At 40.0% G+C, this 25,817-nt stretch overlaps 1 protein-coding gene across 3 annotated transcripts in view; it reads left to right on the forward strand.

Moving 5' to 3' along the window:
• The window catches only part of DYDC1 (DPY30 domain containing 1), a 44,102-nt gene that overhangs the window by 12,402 nt on the left and 5,883 nt on the right, over nucleotides 1-25,817 (forward strand). Inside the window, exons 5-7 of one of the 3 annotated variants that reach the window (XM_079900096.1) lie at nucleotides 2,448-2,504; nucleotides 2,984-3,085; nucleotides 16,454-16,505. In XM_079900096.1, the coding sequence (XP_079756222.1) occupies nucleotides 2,448-2,504; nucleotides 2,984-3,085; nucleotides 16,454-16,505 (211 nt within the window). Of the gene's footprint in view, nucleotides 1-2,447; nucleotides 2,505-2,983; nucleotides 3,407-16,453; nucleotides 16,506-25,817 lie in introns of those variants that run through there. The other 2 variants (XM_079900097.1, XM_079900095.1) reach the window with 2 other exon arrangements.

Here is a 25,817-nt window from a genome sequence, read left to right on the forward strand (position 1 = left end):
AGTTGTGGCATGTGGGCTCGGTAGTTGTGGTACACAGGCTTAGTTGTTCCGCAGCATGTGGGATCTTGGACCAGGGCTCGAACCTGTGTCCCCTGCATTGGCAGGCGGATTCTTAACCACTGTGCCACCAGGGAAGCCCCCAGACTGTGTCTGTCTTATGTCAAGCCTCTTGCTTGGCTAATGTTTCCTTGTATCCGAAAAGTATGTGTCGTATAGACCAAACTTCTGCATGACTGAGTTATACTTTTCAACTGGATATTTCATATTGTATGCTTATAGCTAGTATCTGTTACTCAAATGTTACTCCTCTATTTATTCCGAAAATAAATTTTAAAAAGAAGCAGGTTTTGTAGAAGATGTTTATTAATGGTTTAGATGAAATCATCATTATTTAAAGCAATTTTAAAAAGTTGGAAGGGTAAATTAAATTTTTTTAAAAGATGAGATTATTTAATTAGTTAATTTTTTAACTCTTGAGATAAATTCAATTCTTTTCTTCTTGTCAATGTACTATGCTCTTCATTCTATAATAAGAGATTAATCTACTAAGAATTGTTCTTGACAAAGTGAAATCATTTAGTCCTGTTGTAGCCCAAGTGTCAGAAAACTACTTTTGTGAGTCAAAAAGATGAGATTTTAAAAGGATAAATTCAAACCTCTATACATAGTTTTAAAAAACACCGATGCTGATCTTTGTCTGAATATGGTAGGACACATGGATACCCATGCATGCACACACACGTAAATGCATACCCCCTTCCTCTTCAGTTAAGATTCCGTGATTGCAAAAGGAAGAAGAACCAGAATACATCAAGAAGACGGTGATCAAAATAATAAGAGAATTGAAAGTATTTTTTATTGAGATGCCTGATAGCTATATCTGAGTGCTGGGAAGTCTGTGATTTATAGAAGGGATTGGCTCCAGAGGGTCCCATTCATGTTACTGTATGGCCATTACCAGACTATGTGACCAGAGCCACTGTAGCTTTAATAAGTCATGTTCCTACTGGCTTATCGCCCCTCTCTTCCCTGCAACATGCTGCTGCTTGACCCCTTGCTCAGAGACAAATTCACCCATGTCTTTTTGTCCTCGCCTTTTTATGGCTTCAGAGACATAACTTAAACTGTCAGTTGCAAAAGGAAGTTTATTGGAAGGATCCTGGGTTGAAGAAAGGGTTTTACAACTAAACTGTGAAGGGCTCTGGTTGAGTTGGGTCTTCCAGACCTTTGGGAGCAAGAGAATCAGTGCTGCCAGGGCTCTTACCTCTGCTGTTGTCTCTCACTGTGGCCTGGTTTGCTGCACATGGGTGAGGATCACGGTCCTTAATAGTTCCTGGGTCTTGTAATGTGGCTCCTACTGTCTGAGAGGAATAGATTCCTTTCTTTTCGGTTAAGAAAAGAATCTTGGGGAAGGATTCTGACTGGCTTAGTTTGTGTCAAGTATCCATCCCTTGACTGGGCAACAGAGTCCTGTGAGAATATATGCTTTCACACCAGAGCCATGTGGTTGTGGGATAAGACATGCCCAGGAGAAGGGAATGATCTTGAGAAAGCCATATATGTACGATGTATGTCCCCAATAATCAGGGTGACTGTATGTGATCACAAGATCACTAATCTTTTTTTTTTTTTTTTGCGGTACGGGGGCCTCTCACTGTTGTGGCCTCTCCCGTTGCGGAGCACAGGCTCTGGACACGCAGGCTCAGCGGCCATGGCTCACGGGCCCAGCCGCTCCGTGGCATGTGGGATCTTCCCGGACCGGGGCACGAACCCGTGTCCCCTGCATCGGCAGGTGGACTCTCAACCACTGCGCCACCAGGGAAGCCCGATCACTGATCTTTGAACAGTTGAAATGAATCAGCTCAGGAGCAGTTAAGTCAGCCTGCTGCCTTAGAATGAAAAGATAGAGGCCACAGCAAGGTTTGGCTTGGTTAGCAGATTCTACGTTTTCACATTCAGAAAGCAGTCGCCCATGTGTTCAGAGCATTATAGAGGGCATTGTCCAGGTACTGTGGAGAGGTGTCATGTATTGGATAGTGCCTTGGGCCAGATTAATTCCCTCAGAAATATTTGCTTCTTTTTTACTATGTATAAAATTCTACATAACTGTCAGTTCTTTCAAAATCTCGTATTCTAAGAGTTTATTAAAATTATTATTTTGTCACTTTTCAAATTTGCTAGTAATTTGGCTTCAGGGTTAGTGAAATAGTTAGCCTTTTTCATTTTTTAAAAAGTTCTATTTAATTATAGACAGAACATCGTAGTCACCTCTTAATAGAGTATTAAATGAGACTATCTGCAGTTTTGTATTCACATTGCTCCTTTGAGGGACAGCATTTTTGCTGTTAAATTGATCATAATGTAAAAATAAAATGCTTGAAAATTAAACATGGAATCAAAATAAAAAGTATATTAAAAGTATTTTTCTTCATTTTTTTGTATTATAGGAGTTGAGAATGAATATGGAAAGTATAGCTAAGGGTGAAGATATTTCACATGGAGAGGTGAGAAGAAAAAGTTACTCTATATTATGGGAAATGAATAAGTATCCTGGAATGTAAAGCTTAATTTTGATGCATTAATAGCTAAATTTTTAATAAGGAGATTATCAAAACTGATAGTCCAAATACATAGTCTAGTAATAACAAGTCACAAATATGATGTGCTTTAAAGCAAAATCTCCAAGTGGGTAGAACTGGGAGATTCGGGTTGTTTGGTATTTTTAAAAACCAGAATATTGTGAGATTATTGACCACATGATTACATGCAATGATATGTTTTAAATTTCTGATGTATTTTTTTAAACACGTTTTTGCGTTTATTCCTGGAATTCTCTTGTCATTAACAGGTATTGGTTCGTTCCATTAACTGACAGTGTTGAATTTTGATGTTGTAATACAGAAGTGTCTTAGCAAAACTGAAAGCAAATTAATGTATTAATCTCAAAATCATTTGAAAGTGAAAATGAGCTCTGTGATTGTAGGATGAAGCCGACTCAGGCAGAACACTAGCTGAAATTAGTGATCGATATGGAGCGCCGAACTTGAGCAGGGTGGAGGAACTTGATGAACCGATGCTATCGGATGTGAGTATCCTTAGGAAAGTGTTTTGTGAAAAGCAGATTTTTTTTTTTTTTTTACTTTGGGAGAGCCTAGTGTATCTCAGGCCAAGGTTGGATGGCAAAATGGGCCTTTTGTTTCATAGAAAGAAAACCAGTGTTCTGGGTGCTGACTTATCCCTAATTTGCCTTCTGCCCTTCTGTGCACTGTGCTACTGGCCCTGAGGGTGAGAGTGGGCACTTGTCTGGCTCCACACAAATGTGTGGGCACTGATGGGGAGGTCACTGGGCATTAATGTGGATGGAGCAGTGTGCCCTCCTGTGTAGAGGGTGATATGTATATTTGGAAATGAGCCTTTGAAAATTTCAAAATCTCTTCAAAATACGTATTTAGAATCGTGGTGAAATACATAATCTTTCAATTAAATTTTGGGGGCCAACATTTTGGTTCTCAGTAGCAAACCGTGAAGCCAAGTAAATATCCTAATGAGGGTGCATGCTTTTAAAGTATATAAGTCCATTTGCTTATTTAATAAACATACAGTGTTTCCTATGCACCACATAAACTGTGCCCGATGCTTTTATGACCGAAAACAGGTCCTTCTTGACCTTGTCTAGGGAAGAAACAGACAACTGGACAAGCAGTTGATAGTCATTGTTAGAGTGAGCAGGTAATGTCTGGTCCAGAGCATTATGCTTGGAGAGCGAGAGGAGGGGCTGTTGCTAACAGGCCCATCAGCAGCTGTAACCCGGGACTGCCCTGGCAGAGGGCTGCACTGAGTCACCTGCATCAGTGGGCACTGACAAAGCGGGACAGCCACCCAGTTGAGGACCCTTGGTCAGGGAAGGCTTCCTGGAGGAAGTCAGCTTTGTCACTCAGTGGTGGGATGGGAGGCTGGGGAGGGGAGAAGAGAGAGTGGGAGATAGGGAGATATCAGAGCTGAGGCAGTGGAGAGCAGGGGCCAGACCATGAAAGGACTTGTAATCTGTGCTCAGACGTTTATATTTTATCCTAAAGGCAGTGGAGGCCAACATCAGAACTGTGTTTTAGGAAGGCCATCTGGCTATAGCGTGTAGAAGAGAATGGAGTGATCGATTTGAGGAGACCCACCGGGAGGCTATTTGTAATCTACAGAGGGATGGCACTGATGGCCTGAAGTAGTGAGTGGTGTTTTTAAGAGCTGTTCAGAAAGTGGAGCCGGGAGGATTTGGTGCTAATCAGTCAGTGGATACATTTTTGTTTAATGGCTGCTGTGTTTTGGTGCCATGCAGGGAGCTAGAAAATACCAGTGAACAAAACAAATAGGGTTTCTGCCCTTTGGGGACCATGGGCCAGCGGGGCAGGTGGTCTGAGAGGACAGAGCAGGGAAACCTGACCTAGCCTGGGTGAGTCTTCTCCAGGAAATGACGTTTAAGGAGTTAGCCTGAGATGAGCCCAGTGGATGGAGAGAGCAAGATACTTTCAAGGAATGCACATAGTCCAGTATTTTGGCTGAGTTGAATGGAGCTAGGAGAATGGTGTGATTTGAAGCTGGAGAAGTGGATAAAGGCCAGATCACACTGGGCTCTGTGTGTCCTCTTAAGGATTTTGGACTTATGTGCAGTGGGAGTCATTGAAAGGGTTTATGTAAGGATTAGATATGTGTTTTTAGAAGGTGGAGAAAGGATCTGAGTGGACAGGAGTGGAAACAGGAGACCACTTAGGAGGTTATCACAGTCATCCAGATGCAAGATGACCAGGGCTAGGACCAGACAGCAGAGATGGGGACAGCTGAGTGGATTTGATATCAGCTGGGAAGATAAGGGAGAGAAAGAAATTAAGGATGAAGCCCAGATTTCTGCCTTGGGCAACTGAACTCTTCACCATTTTTTGAGCTTTACCATTCGTTAAATTGAGGAACATATGAAGAGAAAGTAGGTTTTGTGAAAATGATGTCTTCAGTTGTGGACATGTTGATTTCAGGTCACTCTGAGGTATGCAGGTGAAAATGGCCAAAGACCCCTTGAAGTATGTTATGGGTCTGGAGGAAGGAGAGAGGTCCAGGCAGGAGAGATGAATTCAGCAGTCATCAGCATATATGCTAAGTGAAGCTAGGAGAGTGAGTCAGGTTACCTGGCTCACAAGAGAAATTTCAACATTTAAGGGATGCATACAGGACCCCTGCAAGAAGGATACGGATAACAATAAGAGAGAATAGCAAGAGAAGTAGAAGAAAGGATGGGTTGATAAATACATTGAGAACACAGTTAAATTATTATTATATTGACTTCAGATTTTATTTGAAATAATCTGAAACTATCAAAAAGCTTCATTTACATAGTCACATAGAAGTTACCTAAGCTTAAATTTTCTGTGGCTTGTACATTTCACAGTTCTAGTTGTATTTTAAAACATATTTACTTTTTGTTTTTAGGTTGCATTAAACATTGATCAAGATTTGTAGGATCAACCAACCAAAGAACAATAAATTTTTCTTCTTCTTTCAAGTTTCAAAATAGGAGGTCGCCAATTGTTTTTTTCCCTCCAAACTTGAACTCTGCTTTTCCTCCCTCTAAAGACAGCTTTATAAATGGGCTTCAAGAGTGGCCTTAAAATACTGTTTTGATTACTTGTATGACACCATTTTGATTACTTGTGTGATGCCAGTGAGAGAACAGGAGAGAGTGTTTCCCAAAGCAACGAAAAGGGGCAAATGGGAGACAAGCTGAAAAGAATGTGTGCATCTATGTGAGAACAAGATTTCCTGAGTTGAAAGTTACTGGTTCTATGAGAAGTGAAAGGGGCTGCCACTGTGTAGAGCTCAGGAATTGTCAACATGCTTTAGATACGGTGGTTCCTCCTGGGAGTGCACTGCAAAGATTCCCCCAGTTTGCTGGGGAGTGATGCTTTGTAGTACCACTTAATCCATGCTTATTGATGGGGCTGGGATGGGGAGGGATGCAAAGGTCCCAGGGACAGGGTAGCATTGTTTTTTCTGGAACAGTCACTGGGCAGAGGCCCTGTGCTGCTGTTGAAAGGAAGATCTTAGTGGACACAGGCCGTGCAAGGTGCTTCCTTCAGGGGATGCTGGGTGGTCTGTGGACCTTGACTGCACTCTTGGCCTCCTGGAGGTTTCAGGTCTAACTTTGAGCTTTAGGGAGAATTTTGCTTCTTTTATAAAATTCTTCCAAACCTAAGTCTATGTTATGAGTCCTTTCTGTTCTTTAAGGAATGGTGGAAGCATAAATGCCAGGAAGAGGCTTCTTTAAAAAAAAAAGAATTCTGTTTTTGGTTATAACATAACCTTTCCCGAGGCAGTGAGAACAGAACAGCCTAGTTGCTTAAGTGGGAAAAGAAAAAAGAAAAAAATAATGGGAAAAAAAGTCTATTTAATTAAAAGAAATGGGGCTTCCCTGGTGGCACAGTGGTTGAGAGTCCACCTGCCGATGCAGGGGACGCGGGTTCGTGCCCTGGTCCGGGAAGATCCCACATGACGCAGAGCGGCTGGGCCCGTGAGCCATGGCCTCTGAGCCTGTGCCTCCGGAGCCTGTGCTCCGCAATGGGAGAGGCCACAACAGTGAGAGGCCCGCGTATCGCAAAAAAAAAAAAAAAAAAAAAAAAAATTGAAATGTTATATCAGTTCTGTACATTTTTTAACAAGGTTTTTTTTTAATTTTTATAAATTTATTTATTTTTGGCTGCATTGGGTCTTCATTGCTGCACACGGGCTTTTCTCTAGTGTAGCGAGCAAGGGCTACTCTACGTTGTGGGCAGGCTTCTCATTGTGGTGGCTTCTCTTGCTGCGGAGCATGGGCTCTAGGCGTGCAGGCTCAGAAGTTGTGGCTCACGGGCTCTAGAGCACAGGCTCAGTAGTTGTGGTGCACGGGCTTAGTTGCTCCGCAGCATGTGGGATCTTCCCGGACCAGGGCTTGAACCCGTGTCCCCTGCATTGGCAGGTGGATTCTTAACCACTGCGCCACCCGGGAAACCCAGTTCTCTACATTTTTTTTAATACATCTTTATTGGAGTATAATTGCTTCACAGTACCATGTTAGTTTCTGTTGCACAACAAAGTGAATCAGCCATATGCATACATATGTCCCCATATCCCCTCCCTCTTGAGCCTCCCTCCCATCCTCCCTATCCCACCTCTCTAGGTCACCGCAAAGCACCGAGCTGATCTCCCTGTACTATGCTGCTGCTTCCCACCAGCCAATTATTTTACATTCAGTAGTGTATATATGTCGATGCTACTCTCACTTCGCCCCAGCTACGCCCTCATACCCCATGTCCTCAAGTCCATTCTCTATGTCTACATCTTTATTCCTGCCCTGCAACTTGGTTCATCAGTACCTTTTTTTTTATATATTCCATATATATGCGTTAGCATATGGTATTTGGTTTTCTCTTTCTGACTTACTTCCCTCTGTATGTCAGACTCTATGTCCATCCACCTCACTACAAATAACTCGATTTCGTTTCTTTCTATGGCTGAGTAATATTCCATTGTATATATGTGCCACATCTTCTTTATCCATTCATCAGTCAATGGAGATTTAGGTTGCTTCCATGACCTGGCTATTGTAAATATTGCTGCAATGAACATTGTGGTGCATGTCCCTTTTTGAGTTATGGTTTTCTCAGGGTATATGCCCAGTAGTGGGATTGCTGGGTCATATGGTAGTTCTATTTTTAGCTTTTTAAGGAACCTCCATACAGTTTTCCATAGTGGTTGTATCAATTTACATCCCCACCAACAGTGCAGGAGGTTTCCCTTTTCACCACACCCTTTCCAGCATTTATTGTTTCTAGCTTTTTTGATAATGGCCATTCTGACCAGTGTGAAGTGATGCCTCATTGTAGTTTTGATTTGCATTTCTCTAATAGTGATGTTGAGCATCTTTTCATGTGCCTCTTGGCCATCTGTATGTCTTCTTGGTGAAATGTCTATTTAGGTCTTCCACCCATTTTTTAACTGGATTGTTTGTTTGTTTTTGATATTGAGCTCCATGAGCTGTTTGTATATTTTAGAGATTAATCCTTTGTTGTTTCATTTGCAAATATTTTCTCCCATTCTGAGGGTTGTCTTTTTGTCTTGTTTATGGCTTCCTTTGCTGTGCAAAAGCTTTTAAGTTTAATTAAGTCCCATTTGTTTATTTTTGTTTTTATGTGTTACTCTAGGAGGTGGGTCAAAAAAGATCTTGCTGTGGTTTAAGTCAAAGAGTGATTTTTCCTTTGTTTTCCTCCAAGAGTTTTATAGTGTCTGGTCTTACATTTAGGTCTCTAATCCATTTTGAGTTTATTTTTGTATATGGTGTTAGGTAGTGTTCTAATTTCATTCTTTTACATGTAGCTGTCCAGTTTTCCCAACACTAATTATTGAAGAGGTTGTCTTTTCTCCATTGTATGTTCTTGCTCCTTTGTCATAAATTAGGTGCCCATATGTGCATGGGTTTATCTCTGGGCATTCTATCCTGTACTGTTGATCTATATTTCTGTTTTTGTGCCAGTACCATACTGTCTTGATTACTGTAGCTTTGTGGTATAGTTTGAAGTCAGGGAGCCTGATTCCTTCAACTCCGTTTTTCTTTCTCAAGATTGCTTTGACTATTCGGTGTCTTTTGTGTTTCCATACGAATTGTAAGTTTTTTTGTTTTAGATCTGTGAAGAATGCCATTGGTAGTTTGATAGGGATTGCATTGAATCTGTAGATTGCTTTTGGCAGTATAGTCATTTTCACAATATTGATTCTTCCAATCCAAGAACATGGTATATCTCTCCATCTTTTTATGTCATCTTTGATTTCTTTCATCAGTGTTTTATACTTTTCTGAGGACAAGTCTTTGGCCTCCTTAGGCTGGTTTATTCCTAGGTATTTTATTCTTTTTGTTACAATGGTATATGGGAGTGTTTCCTTAATTTCTCTTTCTGATTTTTCGTTGGTGTATAGGAATGGAAGAGATTTCTGTGCATTAATTTTGTATCCTGCAGCCTTACCAAATTTATTGATTAGTTCTAGTAGTTTTCTGGTGGCATCTTTAAGATTTTCTATGTATAGTATCATGTCATCAGGAAATAGTGACGGTTTTACTTCTTCTTTTCCAGTTTGTATTCCTTTTATTTCTTTTTCTTCTCTGATTGCCGTGGCTAGGACTTCCAAAACTATGTTGAATAAGAGTGGCAAGAGTGGACCTCCTTGTCTTGTTCCTGATCCTAGTGGAAATGCTTTCAGTTTTTCACCATTGAGTATGATGTTTGCTGTGGGTTTGTCATATATGGCCTTTATTATGTTGAGGTAGGTTCCCTCTGTGCCCATTTTCTGGAGAGTTTTTATCATAAATGGGTGTTGAATTTTGTTAAAAGCTTTTTTCTGCATCTATTGAGATGATCATATGGGTTTTATTCCTTAATTTGTTAATATGGTGTATCACATTGATTGATTTGCATATATTGAAGAATCTTTGCATCCCTGGGATAAATCCCACTTGATCATGGTGTATGATCCTTTCATTGTGCTGTTGGATTCTGTTTGCTAGTATTTTGTTCAGGACTTTTGCATCTATGTTCATCAGTGAAATTGGTCTGTAATTTTCTTTTTTTTGTGATACCATTTTCTGGTTTTTGTATCAGGGTGATGATAGTGGCTTCATAGAATGAATTTGGCAGTGTTTCTCCGTCTGCAATTTTTTGGAAGAGTTTGCAAAGGACTGGTGTTAGCTCTTCTCTAAATGTTTGATAGAATTCGCTTGTGAAGCCATCTGGTCCTGGACTTTTGTTTGTGGGAGATTTTTAATTACGGTTTCAGTTTCCTTACTTGTGATATGTCTGTTTATATTTTCTAATTCTTCCTGGTTCATTCTTGGAAAATTGTACCTTTCCAAGAATTTGTCCATTTATTCCTGGTTGTCCATTTTATTGGCATATAGTTGTTTGTAGTAGTCTCTTATAATCCTTTGTATTTCTGCAGTGTCAGTTGTGATTCCTCCTTTTTCTTTTGCGTCCTCTCCCATTTTTTCTTGATGCGTCTGGCTAAGGGTTTATCAGTTTTGTTTATCTTGTCAAAGAACCAGCTTTTAGTTTTATTGATCTTGGCTATTGTTTTCTTCGTTTCTATTTCATTTATTTCTGCTGTGATCTTTATGATTTCTTTCCTTCTACTGACTTTGGGGTTTTTTTGTTCTTCTTTCTCTAGTTGTTTTAAGTGTAGGGTTAGATTGTTTATTTGAGATTTTTCTTGTTTCTTGAGGTGAGATTGAATTGCTCTAAACTTCTCTCTTAGAACTGCTTTTGTTGTGTCCCATAGTTTTTGGGTCGTCGTGTTTTCATTGTCATTTGTTTCTATGTAGTTTTTAATTTCTTCTTTGATTTCTTCAGTGATGTCTTGGTTATTTTGTAGCACACTATTTAGCCTCCACGTATTTTTGTTTTTTACAGTTTTTTTCCCCTGTAATTGATTTCCAATCTCATAGCGTCGTGGTCAGAAAGGATGCTTGTTACAGTTTCAGTTTTCTTAAATTTTCTGAGGCTTGATTTGTGACCCAAGATGTGATCTCTCCTGGAGAATGTTCCATGTGCACTTGAGAAGAGAGTGTATTCTGCCACTTTTGGGTGGAATATTCTATAAATATCAATTAAATCTATCTGGTCTACTGTGTCATTTAAAGCTTGTGTTTCCTTATTTATTTTCTGTTTGGATGATCTGTCCGTTGGTGTAAGTGGGATGTTAAAGTCCCCTACTGTTATTGTGTTACCGTCGATTCCTCCTTTCATGTTGTTAGCATTTGCCTTATGTATTGAGGTGCTCCTATGCTGGGTGCATAAACATTTATAATTGTTATATCTTCTTCTTGGATTGATCCTTTGATCATTATGTAGTGTCCCTCCTTATCTCTTATAACTGTCTTTATTTTAAAGTCTATTTTATCTGATAGGAGTATTGCTACTCCAGCTTTCTTTTGATTTCCATTTGCATGGAATATCTTTTTCCATCCCTTCACTTGCAGTCTGTATGTGTCCCTAGGTCTGAAGTGGGTCTCTTGTAGACAGCATATATATGGGTCTTGTTTTTGTATCCATTCAACCAGTCTGTGTCTTTTGGTTGGGGCATTTAATCCATTTACATTCAAGGTTATTAGCAATATGTATGTTTTTTTTTTTTTTTTTTTACCATTTTCTTAATTGTTTTGGGGTTTTTATTGTGGGTCTTTTTCTTCTCTTGTGTTTCCTGCTTAGAGAAGTTTCTTTAGCATTTGTTGTAAAGCTGGTTTGGTGGTGCTGAATTCTCTTAACTTTTGTTTGTCTGAAAAGCTTTTGACTTCTCCATGGAATCTGAATGAGATCCTTGCTCGGTAGAGTAATCTTGGTTGTAGGTTTTTATCTTTCATCACTTTAAGTATATCCTGCCACTCTCTTCTGGCCTGCAGAGTTTCCACTGAAAAATCAGCTGATAACCTTATGGGGATTCCTTTGTATGTTATTTTTTGTTTTTCCCTTGCTGCTTTTAATATTTTTTTCTTTGAATTTAATTTTTATTAGTTTGATTATTATGTGTCTTGGTGTGTTTTTCCTAGGGTTTATGCTGTATGGGACTCTCTGTGCTTCCTGGACTTGGGTGACTATTCCCTTTCCCATATTAGGGACATTTTCGACTATAATCTCTTCAAATATTTTCTCAGACCCTTTCTTTTTCTCTTCTTCTTCTGGGACCCCATAATTCGAATGTTGCTGCATTTAGTGTTGTCCCAGAGGTCTCTGAGATTGTCCTCAATTCTTTTCATTCTTTCTTCTGCTCCTTGGCAGTTATTTCCACCATTTTGTCTTCCAGCTCATTTATTTGTTCTCCTGCCTCAGTTATTGTTATTGATTCCTTCTAGTGTATTTTTCATTTCAGTTATTGTGTTGTTCATCTCTGTTTATTCTTTAGTTCTTCTAGATCTTTGTTAAGATTTCTTGTATTTATTGTCTAGATTTCCTGTATTTTCTCAATCTGTGCTTCCATTCTGTTTCTGAGATTCTGGATCATCTTTACTGTCATTACTCTGCATTCTTTTTCAGGTAGACTGTCTATTTCCTCTTCATTTACTTAGTCTTGTAGGTTTTTCCCTTGCTCCTTCATCTGTGACATTTTGTTTTGCCATCTCATTTTTTTTTTTTTTTTAATGAGTGGGATTGTGTTCCTGTCTTACTGGTTGTTTGGCCTGAGGCTTCCAACACTGGAGTTTGTAGGCTTTTGGGTAGAGCTGGGTCTTGGTGCTGAGATGAGGAACTCTGTGAGACCTCAGTCCTATGAATATTCCCTGGGGTCTGAGATTCTCTGTTAGTCCAGTGGTTCAGACTTGGAGCTCCCACTTCAGGAGCTTCCGCCTGACTGTGGGCTCGTGAATCAAGATCCCGCAAGCCATGTGGGGCAGCCAAAAAAAAAAAAGAGCAATGACGAAAAATAAAATTAGACTAGGAAACTAACAGATATGTGAGAAAAAATGTAAAAATAAAAATACAGATGAATCAGCAACTGGAAGGTACATCAGTACCACAACAGTAAAAAAGAGCAGGAAGGAAAAGAAAAAAAAAAAACCAAGGGCAGGGTGGTGGGGGAAAGTCTTGGCTATGGAGGGTGGGGCCTAAGCAAGGGCAAGGTTTGTGCAGTGGGTGGGGCCAGTGCTCAGCACCCACAGGGCTGGAAAAGGCCCTGGGGGCTGTGGGTGGTGGGGCTTAGGCTCAAGGGACAGAAGGGACCCAGGCGTGCCTGGTCTCGAGGGCAGGGGACCTCATCTGGGAGCCCAGCAGGCTTCCTGGGCTCGAATGGGTGGGGCAAATGCCCTCCTCTCCTCTCCTGCTCCTCTGGTCTGGGGTCTGGGAGGGCCCCTCCCGCCTTCCTCTCCTGATCACCGCCCCCCCCCCCCACCCTGCTTCCCTCCTATGCCCCCAGGACCAGTGCGGCTGGGGCGGGGTTCTGGGGGGAGGGAGGCCTTGGAGGGCAGGTGACTGGCCTGGGATCTCCTTAGGCTCTCCTTGCCTGAGTGGGTGGGGCAATCGCTCCTCTCCTGCTCCTCCCAGAGGGCCCCTCCTGCCTGCCTCTCCTGGTCTCCCCACCTCCGTCCTATGCCCCCAAGGACCCATGTAGCCTGGAGGGGTGTTTGAAGGGCGGGGGATTGGCCTGGGAGCTCAGCAGGCTCCCTGGGCCCAAGTGGGCAGGGCAGTGGCCCTCTGCTCCTTTCCCACTCCTCCTGAGGGCCCTTCCTGCCTGCCTCTCCTGATCTCCCTGGCCTCCCTCCTATGCCCCCAGGACCCATGCGGCCTGGAGGGGGCTTTGGAGGTGGGGGAAGCAGCTTGGGAGCTCAGCAGACTCCTCGGCCTGAGTGGCCAGGCAATCGCCCTCTGCTCCTTTCCTGCTCTTCCCGGAGAGTCCCTCCCACCTGCCTCTCCTGATCTCCCCAGCCTCAGGGGTGCTGATCTTGTCTGGCGTCCACTTCTCCTCCCCTCTGGGTCCCCCTGCGTCCTGCCGGTTCACTCTGGGCTTCCTCCTGTCTCCTTGGGATTCAGAGTTCCCCACCAGCAGCCGGCAGGCACCCTAGTTGAGGAGAGACACTAACTCCGTGTCTTTCCATACTGCCATCTTGACTCCTCTCCAGTTCTGTACATTTTTGAGAAAAAAGTCTCAGGTGTCCTGGAGAGATGACTTATGTGTCAGTCAGTCTACCGGGCACTGTGCCCCCCACATGGATGCCCTGCATTCACTTCACCCAGGTAGGAGTGTCAAAGGCAGCAAGAGAGTGTCCTTCAAGGCCTCGGTCTCAGCCTATGTGGTACCATTGTGGAGGGCTAGGTGTGGAAGGGAAGGCTCCGAGGGCATCTTGGGCTCAGCACAGCCCATGCTGGTCTGCGAAGGATGCAGTCTGGCTCTGGGATTTGACAGCAAGAGTCTCTGAGTGTTAGCCAGCACTCAGAGTGTTAACCACTCTTGAAGCATTGTGATTCTGGGCAGAGGGTAGTCTTGTATGAAGAGCTCCCAGCCAGAAATGGACATAAGAGTGAGGAGGTGGAATGGGGTAAGAAAGGAGATGAAACATGTTCAACCTCTGTCTGGAGAGAGAGTGCTCATGAGGATTTAGCTGGTGATCAGGGTGCCTGGGAAGAGGCTCCTATGACCCCAAGGAGATGACTCACAGATGGAGCAGATGCCCACTGCCTGCTGGGACTGGGGCAAGCCTGTTGTTTTCGGGCAGACACCTATGCTGAGTCTGGATCTAGGCCTTAGCGTTTTTGGCCATTGGCAGCAAGACTTATTTTAGACCCACCCAAACGACGGGGTGGGATGGCTCCTGCTCTGGCGGGCCTTTCTGTAGCTGGGTGGCAGCCTGGTCTTGGCTGAGGTATTCTGGATTTCCCTGTGGATCTGGTTCTCGTGGAAGGCAAGGATGACAGAAGGGGAGGAAGAAATGGATGAAAGAATGGAGAGACCTAAAGGATCTAAACATAGGTAGTTAAACTACATTTCTCACTGCAAAAGGTGAGACAGAACAAACTATCAAAATACAGCTGCACCGAATAGACATTTTTTAATGTATTTTTTGTTATTGAATGAAAGAGTCTTTAAATTCTGTAGTGCTTTACAATTTTCAAAAGTTTCACACAAATTATTTTGTATAATCCCGTAATAACCCTTCTTAAAAAAATCCCCTACCCCTATATCGCCTCTCCCCACTGGTAGAACTAGTTGGTTCTCTGTATCTGTGAGGCTGCTTCTTTTTTGTTTTATTCACTAGTTTGTTGTATTTTTTTAGATTCCACATGTAAGTGATAACATACAGTTAAGTAGATGTTTTGGTTGAATCTTGCATGACGGAGTATTTTTTTTTTTTTTTTTTTGCCTGCCAATGCAGGGGACACGTTTATTAATTAATTATTTTTGCTGTGTTGGGTCTTCGTTTCTGTGCAAGGGCTTTCTCTAGTTGCGGCAAACGGGGGCCACTCTTCATCGCGGTGCGCGGGCCCCTCACTATCGTGGCCTCTCTTGTTGCGGAGCACAGGCTCCAGACGTGCAGGCTCAGTAGTTGTGGCTCACGGGCCTAGTTGCTCCGCAGCATGTGGGATCCTCCCAGACCAGGGCTCGAACCCGTGTCCCCTGCATTAGCAGGTGGACTCTCAACCACTGCGTCACCAGGGAAGCCTGAATGACGGAGTATTAATCTCACTGTTCAGCCAGAGTCAAGGCTGAAGTTATATGTTAACTTCTGAGATACAACAATTTGAAAACTACACTTTTATTAAAATTTTGGTAGTTTAATATTATGGTGCTAGAGCAGTAATTTCTCAACATTTTTAACTGCTGTGGAACTTTTGTGGTCACTGTGCCACACGTTTGTGATACTATGTAAATGTTTATTCTCAGCTAAAATGGAGGAGATACTTCTCAGTACTTTTTTTCTCTAGTGTGTTTTTTTCTTTAGACTCTCTGTTCTTTGTGTTTGATACTTTTGGGTACCTAATTTTTCTCCAATCCCATTTTCTTCTCTGTAGATGCTATATGTTTAATTTTGTTTGGATTGAAAATACTTTATCCTGGATGTAGCTGTATATGATTTTTTGGGGGTGGTAACAGCTTTATTGAGATAAAGTTCACACACACACACCACCCGTTTAAAGTTTACTATTCATTGGTTTTTAGTACATTCACAGATTTGTGCAACCATCACCACATCAGTTTTAGAACATTTTTGTCACCCCAAGAAGAAACTCCATACTCTTAAGTGGTCACCACCCCCCGTCCTTCCCTCTAAACTCTAGGCAACCACTAATCTAGTTTTTCTGCATTATTGTACATCAGAAGACACAGTATCTGATCCACTATGAGTAAAGCTAAGATTAACCACTGGGTTAAGGTGATGACAGTCTGTGCTTTCCAAGCTTTTGTGGCTCCCCTTGCAACTCCAGAGTAATTTGTGTGGTGCTACAATATGACCGTCCAATTCTAATTATTTTAATACCAGTTGCTAATTTTTACCCACATCAAAATTTGCATCGGAATTTGTGAAATGCATTTTGTTAATTCTGTATTCATTTTACTTTTATGTCTAGCATTCTTCTGAAAAGCTTTTCTTAATCATTGGGAATTACTGGGTTACTCTAAAATGTAATTCCTCCTGAAAAACAGATGTTTCTTTTCCCTTAATTACTAATGTTAAAAGTAAGGAGTTATGAAGTAGTTATGAATAGTGACAGTTTTTCTTTTCTGGCTTTCTTTTAATTGATTGTCATTATGGACTCATGGTATTTCATTCATTTAGTGTTTTTCATTCCATTACAAATATTTTTTATTGTCATAACCTTGGTAAGTGGGAGCTCCTTTATTCCTTATTTACAGTATTGTCATTATTCAGGACCCTGAATAATTGATATTATTCCCTATTCTACAGATGAAGAAACTGAGGCACAAAGAGAGGAGTTTTGTCTCATTTTATACAGTTGGTAAGTGACAGGGCTGACCTGGACTTAGCCTTTGTTGGGCCCCAAAGTCACAGTGGCAGTATTTTGTCACTTCACTATATGGCTTCTGGGTAGGGGCAAGAAAATTGAAAGCAATAATTTAAAAAAAGACCTGAAGCAATTATATTTGTATAGATCAATGTTCATAGAGAATTAGACTTTTTAAGTATATGTTTTATTTCTTACTGTGGTAAAACACGCATAACATAAAATTTACCATTTTAACCATTTTAAAGTGTACAATTTAGTGGTATTAAGTACAGTCAGCCATCACCACTATCTAGTTCCAGGACTTCTTTATCATCCCAGATGCAGACTCCACACACATTAAGCAGTTACTCCCCATTTCCCCCTCCTCCCAGCCCCTGGCAACCACTAATCAGATTTCTCTCTATGAATTTACCTGTTCTGGAAATTTCAAATAAATGGAATCATAATATATGACCTGGGTTCTGTCACTTCCATAATGATTTCAAAGTTCATCTAAGTTGTAGCATGTATCAGTACTTTTTTTGTTGCTGAATAATCATTTATTGTATTGATACACCACACTTATCCATTCATCAATTCATGGACACTTGGGTGGTTTCTACCTTTTGGCTGTTGTGAATAATGCTGCTGTGAACATGTGTACACAAACTTTTATGTGGACATATGTTTTCAGTTCTTTTGAGTATATACCTGGGAATGAGTCGTACAGTAAATTCTATGTTGAAGTTTTTGAGGAACTGCCAAACTATTTTCCACAGTAGCTCACCATTTTACATTTGTACCAACAATGTATCACCCCCACCCACACTTGGTGTTTTCCATTTTCTTTTTTTTTTCTTTTTTTGGCTGCGTTGGGTCTTCACTGCTGCGCACGGGCTTTCTCTAGTTGCGGCTACTCTTCGTTGCGGTGCATGGGCTTCTCATTGCGGTGGCTTCTTGTCATGGAGCATGAGCTCTAGGCATGCAGGCTTCAGTAGTTGCAGCATGCAGGCTCAGTAGTTGTGGCACGCAGGCTTCAGTAGTTGAGGTGTGTGGGCTCAGTAGTTGCAGTGCATGGGCTCTAGGGTGCGTGGGCTTCAGTAGTTGTGGCGCGTGGGCTCGGTAGTTGTGGCGCATGGGCTCTAGAGCGCAGGCTCAGTAGTTGTGGCACACGGGCTTAGTTGCTTCATGGCATGTGGGATCTTCCTAGACCTGGGATTGAACCCATGTCCCCTGCACTGGCAGGCGGATTCTTAACCATTGCACCACCAGGGAAGTCCTTTCCATTTCTTTTTCGTTTTTTGTGGCCATCCTAATGGGTGTGAAGTAGTATGTCATTGTGGTTTGGTTTACATTTCCCTAATGACTAACGACTTTAAGCATGTTTACATGTGCTTGTTGGTCATATGTACATCTTTGGAGAAATGTTCATTCAGGTCCTTTGCCTATTTTTAAATTTGGTTGTTTGTCTTTTTGTTGTTGAGTTTTAAGGTTTTGGGTTTTTTTAATATATATTCTGGATTCTAGAGCCTTACCGTTTATATGATTTGCAAATATTTTCTCCCATTCTGTGATTTGTCATTTCACTCTCTTGATAGTGTCCTTTGATGCCCAAATGATTTTCATTTTCACGAAGTCCAGTTCATCTATGTTTTTCTTTTGTTACTTGTGCTTTTGGTGTCATATGTAAGAAGTCATTGCCAAATCCAAGGCCATAAAGATTTACTTCTATAGTTTCTTTTAATTTTAGCTTTTATTTGGGTCTTTGATCTGTTTTGAGTTAATTTTTATATATGATATGAGGTAAGGGTCTGACTTTCTTCTTTTGCATTTGCCTATTCAGTTATCCCAGCATCTTTTGTTGAAGAGACTGTTCTTTCTCCATTGAATGGTCTTGGCACTCTGTTGAAATCAGTTCACCATAATGTATGGGTTTACCTCTGGAATGTCCGTTCCATTCAATTGATCTATTTTTATGCCAGTACTACCCTCTTTTGACTACTGTAGCTGTGTAATTTTTGTAAGTTTTGAAATTGGGAAATGTGCTTCCTCCAACTTTATTCTTTTTCAACATTGTTTTGGCTGTTAGGCCCCCTTGCAATTACATATGAATTTTAGGATTGGCTTTTTCATTTCTGCAAGAGAGGACATTGGGATTTTGATGGGGATTTCACTGACTCCTTAGATAGGTTTGGGGTGTATTGCCATCTTAACAATGTTAAGTCTTCTAATTCATGAATGTGAAATGTTTTTCTGTTTATTTAAGTTTTCTTCATTTCTGTCAACAATGTTTTGTAGTTTTCAGTGTACAAGTCTTGCCCCTCCTTAGTTAAATTTATTCCTAATTATTTTTTAATGCCATTATAAATGGAATCATTTTCTTAATTTCCCTTTTACATTGTTCATTGCTTGTGTATTGAAATATAACTGGTTTTGTTGTTGGTCTATTGTTGAATTCATTTATTAGCTTTAGTAGTTTTTTCTTTTTGTGATTCCTTAGAATTTTCTGAACACAAGATCATGTGATTTGCAAAGAGAGATAATTTTACTTCTTCCAATTTGGGAACCTTTTTACTCTTTTTTGTCCCCTCTAATTGCCCTGGCCAGAACTTTCAGTATAATGTTGAAAGAAGTGTTGAAAGCAGGAATCCTTGTCTTGTTCCTGATCTTAGGGAAAAAGCTTTCCATCTTTCACCATTAAGTATGATGTTACTGGGGTATTTCATACATTTTTTTTATCCAGTTGAGAAAGTTCCTCCGTATTCATGATTTGTTAAATGTTCTTATCATGGTATGATCTTTTTTATGTGGTTCTAGAGTCAATTCACTAGTAACTTGTTGAGGATATTTGCATCCATATTCAAAACAGATTCTGGTCTGTAGTTTTTTTGTGATGTCTTTGTCTGGCTTTGGTATCAGGTTAATACTAGTTTCATAGAATAGGTTGGGAAGTGTTCCTGTCTCTTTTGTTTTTGAAAGAGTCTATGAAGGATTGATATTTATTATTTATTATTCTTTAATTGGTAGAATTTTTAAAAATTGGTATAATTCACCCATGCAGCCATCTAGGCCTGTCCTTTTCCAGGATTTCTATTTCTATTTCTTCTTGAGACAGTTTTTATAGTTTGTCTTTCTAGGAGTCTGTCCATTTCATCCAGGTTATCTAATTGGCATACAGTTAATATACAATTATTTATAGTATTCCCTTATAATCCTTTATGGGGTGTGTATATCTTCTTGAGTTATGTTTTCATTTTCTTTGAAAAATACCCAAAAGTGGATCATATAGTTTTATTTTATTTTTTGAAGAACCTCATACTGTTTTCCATAGCGGCTGCACCAATTTACATTCTCAAAAATAGTGCACTGAGGACCACTTTTCTCCACATCCTCACCCATACTTGTTATTTCTTGTGTTTTTGATAAAAGCCATTCTAATGGGTGTGAAGTGATACCTCATTGTGGTTTTTATTTGCATTCCCTGATGGTCAGTCATGTTGAGCACCTTGTCATGTTGGCCATCTCTATGTCTTCTTTGAAAAAATGTCTATTTGGAGCCCCTGCCCATTTTTTAATTACTGTTTTTTGCCATTGAATTGTATGAGTTCTTACCAGATATATGACTTTCAGATATTTTCTCCCATTTGGTAGGTTGCCTTTTCATTTTGTTGACGGTTTCTTTTGCTGTGCAGAAGCTTTTTAGTTTGATGTAGTCCCACTCGTTTATTTTTGCTCTTGTTGCCTTTGCTTTGGTGTCAAATTAGAAAAATAATCGCCAAGACAGATGTCAAGGAGCTTACCACCTTGTTCTAGGAGTTTTATGGCTTCAGGTCTTATGTTCTTTAATCAATTTTGAGTTAATTTTTGTGAGTGGTATAAGATAGTGGTCCAGTTTCATTCTTTTGCATGTGGCTATCCAATTTTCCCAGCACCATTTATTGAAGAGACTGTTCTTTCCAAGAAATATGTTAATATATAACACTCTGCTTTAAAATAATACCTACTTAATTTTATTTATTTACAGAAACTTTGCTGCTAGATAGCTCTGTTCCCTCACTCCTCTTTTGTGCTATTATTGTCATAGAAATAACATCTTATAACTTGTATACCATTAACACAGATTTATAATTGTCGCTTTTAAATAATATAGGAGAAAAAATGTTACAAACAAAAATATATTTATATTGTCTTTTATATTTACCTACATAATTATGTTGATCAGTGCTCTTTATTTCTTCACGGAATTCAAATAACTGTCTAGTATCCTTTCATTTCTGCCTGAAGAATTCTCTTTAGCATTTCTTGCAGAGCAAGTCTGCTAGCAATGAATTCTGTCAGCTTTGTTTACCTGGGAATGTCTTAATTTCTCTTTTTTTTTTTTTTTGGTCTGCCTAACATTTATTTATTTATTAACATCTTTATTGAAGTATAATTGCTTTACAATGGTGTGTTAGTTTCTGCTTTATAACAAAGTGAATCAGCTATACATATACTATATCCCCATATCTCCTCCTTCCTGTGTCTCCCTCCCACCCTCCCTATCCCACCCCTCTAGGTGGTCACAAAGCCCCGAGCTGATCTCCTTGTGCTATGCGGCTGCTTCCCACTAGCTATCTGTTTTACATTTGGTAGTGTATATATGTCCATGCCACTCTCTCACTTCGTCCCAGCTTACCCTTCCCTCTTATTCATTTCTGAAGGATGGTTTTGCTGGACATAGAATTATTGATTATCAGCGTTTTCTTTCAGCACTTTGAATATGTCATCCCCACTGCCTTCTAGCCTCCAAGGTTCCTGATGAGGAATTAGCTGTTAGTCTCATTGAGGATCCCTTGTATGTGATGAGTTGCTTCTCTATTGCTGCTCCCAGGATTCACTCTTGGTCTTTGGATAGATTGACTGTGATTTCTCTCAGTGTGCATCTCTTTGAATTTATTTTACCTGGAGTTCATTGAACTTCTTGGATATGTAGATTAATGTTTTCCATAAAATTTGGGAAGTTTGGGACCATTATTTCCTCAAATACTTTTCTAGCTTCTGTGTCTCTTTCCTTCTGCACCTCCATTATGCACATGTTGGTATACTTGATGGTGTCCTATTTGCCTCTTAGGCTTTGTCATTTTATCTATATTTTTTCTTTCTGTGTCTCAGTGAAAATGTCAATTGACATATCTTCATAATCATTGATTTATTCTTCTGCCAGCTCAAATCTGCTGTTGAGTTCCTCTCTTGAATTTTTCATTCTAGTCATTGTATTTTTCAAATCCAGAATTTCTATTTGTTCTCTTTAGTTTTATGAATGGTTTATTTTAACTCTTTGCACATATTTAAAATAGTTGATTTAAGGTCTTTGTCTAATAAGCTCCATGCTTGGCCTTCCTCAGGAACAATTTCTTCCTTTTTTTTAAAATTAATTTTTATTGGAGTATGGTTGCTTCACAATGTTGTGTTAGCCTCCACTGCACAACATGATGAATCGGCCATGCACATACAGATATCCCCTCCCTTTTGGACTTCCCTCCCATTTAGGTTACCACAGTGCACTAGACGAGTTCCTTGTGCTATACAGCATGTTCCCATCAGTTGTCCATTTTATACATAGTATCAATAATGTATATGTGTCAATCCCAGTCTCCCGATTCCTCCTACCCCACCCCTTTCCCTCTTGGTATCCATACATTTGTTCTCTACATTGGTGTCTCTATTTCTGCTTTGCAGCTAAGGTTACCTATACCATTTTTCTAGATTCCACATATATGTGTTATTATTACAATATTTGCTTTTCTCTTTCTGACTTACTTCACTCTGTATGATACTCTCTAGGTCCATCCATGTCTCTACAAAATCACCCAATTTCATTCCTTTTTATGGCTGAGTCATATTCCATTGTATATATGTACCACATCTTCTTTATCCATTCCTCTGTCGGTGGACATTTAGGTTGTTTCCATGTCCTGGCTGTTGTAAACAGTGCTTCAATGAACATTGAGATGCATGTGTTTTCTTTGAATTATTGTTTTCTCTGGGTATATGCCCAGTAGTGGGATTGCTGGGTCATATGGTAGTTCTATTTCAGTTTTTTAAGTTTTCCATAGTGGCTGTATCAATTTACATTACCTCAGGGACAATTTCTAATAGTCCTTTCTTTTCCTGAATATGGGCCATCCTTTCTTGTATCTTTGCATACCTTGTAAGTTTCTGAAAACTGGATATTTTAAGATATATATATTGGCAATCCTGGAAAACAGATTCTGTCCCCCTTCCCAGGATTTCTTATTATTGCTATTTGTTCTTCTTGTTCCTATTTGTTTGTTTAGTACCTTTTCTGAACTTTGTAATGTCTGCATGTTTTATCATATGTGGTCATTGAAGTCTGCTTGGATTGCTTAGTGGTCAGCCAGTGATTTGACAGAGATTTCCTTAGATGTCTGGAACGAATAAGTCTTCCAGACTTGGTTGGTGGCATACATTCAATGCTTAGGCATGTATTGGGTTGAGCAAAAAGTTCATTTGGGTTTTCCATAAGATGTTACAGAAAAACCCAAATGAACTTTTTGGCCAACCCAACAGTTTACAACTCTGCTTTAACCTTCACTTTCTGATTGTGTTGAGGCCTCCAGTTCAGCCAGAGATGGAGCCTAGGGTCTTCTTCGGTCTTTCTCAACTGTGCACATAGCCTTAGGCACGTGTACAACCCTGCAAATATGTGTGGCCTTCTCAATTCCTAGCAATATGCCAGAGATTTTGAAATCCCCTTATGGAATCTTATTCTCAAGCTTTTCCACTTAAGTTTTTGGTCATCTTGTTCTTTGTCCCAGCTGTTATCACTGTCTCAGGCAGACATGATGTTAAAAAGTTGATGCTGGGCTTCCCTGGTGGCGCAGTGGTTGAGAGTCCGCCTGCCGATGCAGGGAACACGGGTCCATGCCCCAGTCCGGGAAGATCCCACATGCCGCGGAGCGGCTGGGCCCGTGAGCCATGGCCACTGAGCCTGCGCGTCTGGAGCCTGTGCTCCGCAACGGGAGAGGCCACAACAGTGAGAGGCCCGCGTACCACAAAAAAACAAAAACAAAAAGTTGATGCTGATTTTTGTTGACAACACCCCCGGGAAAAAGGCTGGTTGCAATGGGTGAACTCTGAGTCATGTCAAATACAGTTTTTCAAGTGGGAGTTTCCATGGAACTTCCAGACAAGTCAAATAATGACTGTTTTCTGGGAACTGGGCTTTAGAAGAGTTGCATCCTGATTCTGACTTTTTTACTGGCTTGCAGGTCACTGATTTTCATCATGGTTTCAACATGAAAGCCCTGTTGGTTTTCAAGGCTACCATAGACATGGGAGTAAGGGAATGGGAATAGAGAAAAGTAAATAGCCACAAAGCTAATGCTGTTCTTGAGATTCAGCTGTTTTTTTGAATAAATATTCCCTGGATTGTTGCAAGCCTTTGGTTAATTTTAAGAGTTCTGAAAAAGTTGATATTGACAGTTTGCACCATTACTATCATTGCTTTTATGGAGGAGAGGATTTTTAGAGATCCTTATTCTACCATTTCTGCTGACATTATTTTACCTTCATTTTTTAATTATTTTTATTCTTCTGCATCCTAGTGAGATAAGGCCAAATGGTACATTTCTTGCTAACATTAAATGAAATCTGTAATCATCTATCATGTAATGATATAAGACACAAGTCTTTGAATTTTGTGTAGTTTTTGAATTTTGTATATAAATACATTTTCTGGATTTTTACCTTTGTTTTTGAAGGCGTTTTCCACTGCTTATAGAATTGTAGGTTGACAGTTTTTTCTCTTTCAGTATTTTAAAGATGATTCCTTGCTGTCTTCTCATTTGCATTGTTTTTGATAAGAAATATCATCCTTCACTGTTCCTATGTAATATGTCTGTTTCCTCTGATTTTAATATCTTATCTTTATCACTGGTTTTGAACAATTTGATTATAGTGTGCCTTGGTGTGGTTTCCTTCATGTTTTATATGCCTTAGGTTTGTTGAGTTCCTTGGCTTATAGGTTTTTATCAAATTTGAAAAAAAATTTAATCATTATTTCTTCAAGTATTTTTTCACTATCTTCTCCCCATTGGGTGAACTGAGCTCTCACTGATGCTTTAATTCCTTTCTTTTTATTTTTTTTCTCTCTGTGTTTCATTTTTGAAAGTTCCTGTTGCTGTATCTTCAAGTAAACTTAACTTTTTTTTTTTCTGCAATGTCAAATCTGCTGTTAATCTTGTCTGGTATATTTAACATTTATATTTATTATTTTTTTAAAATGTCATCCATCCTCTACTTAATATGTTCATTCTTTCCTCTAGCTTCTAAAACATAGAAGACAATTAGAATGACTGCTTTAATGTCTTTGGTTACTAATTCTGTCATTGTATTATTTCTGAGGCAGAGTTTTTTTCTCATTATAGGTCATTTGTTTTTCTCTACTTTTTTCTATGCCTGGTAATTTTTGATTAGATACGAATTTTATCTTCTTAAATGTTGGGTATTTTTATTCCTATAATAAATATTTTCGAGTTTTGTTCCTAGGTGCAATTAAGTTACTTGGAAATAGTTTGATTTCTTTTCTGATCTTAGTTTTAAGAAGCTTTGTTAGGTGGGACTAAGGGAGCATTCAGTCTAGGGCTAATTTTGCCCTACAATTGAGGCAACCATCTCTGGGTGTATGCTATCCAATGCTGAGTGAATTATGAGAATTTCCACTTCGGCTGTGGGAAGATAAATTATTTTATTGTATTTTTATTTTTTTAATACATTTATTTATTTATTTTTGGCTGAGTTGGGTCTTTGTTGCTGCACGCAGGCTTTCTCTAGTAGCGGTGAGCAGGGGCCACTCTTCCTTGCGGTGCGCGGGCTTCTCGTTGAGGTAGCTTCTCTTATTGCGGAGCACGGGTTCTAGGCATGCAGGCTTCAGTAGTTGTGGCACGTGAGCTTCAGTAGTTGTGGCTCGCGGGCTCTAGAGTGCAGGCTCAGTAGTTGTGGCCCACGGAGTTAGTTGCTCTGTGGCATGCGGGATCTTCCCGGACCAGGGCTTGAACCCCTGTCCCCTGCATTGGCAGGCAGATTCTTAACCACTGCGCCACCAGGGAAGCCCTATTTTATTGTATTTTTAAAACCGCTTTATTTTTCCAATGGAAATCTATTATTTTTAAAAAATTATTTAATTTTATAGGAGTAGAGTTGATTTATAATGTGTTAGTTTCAGGTATACAGCAGAATGATTCAGTTTTACATATACATGTATTCATTCTTTTTCAGATTCTTTTCTCATATAGTAAAACCACTTTATTGATGTGTGATTGA

This window comes from Stenella coeruleoalba (genome assembly GCF_951394435.1).
Source record: "Stenella coeruleoalba genome assembly, chromosome: 16".
NCBI lineage: Eukaryota > Metazoa > Chordata > Mammalia > Artiodactyla > Delphinidae > Stenella > Stenella coeruleoalba.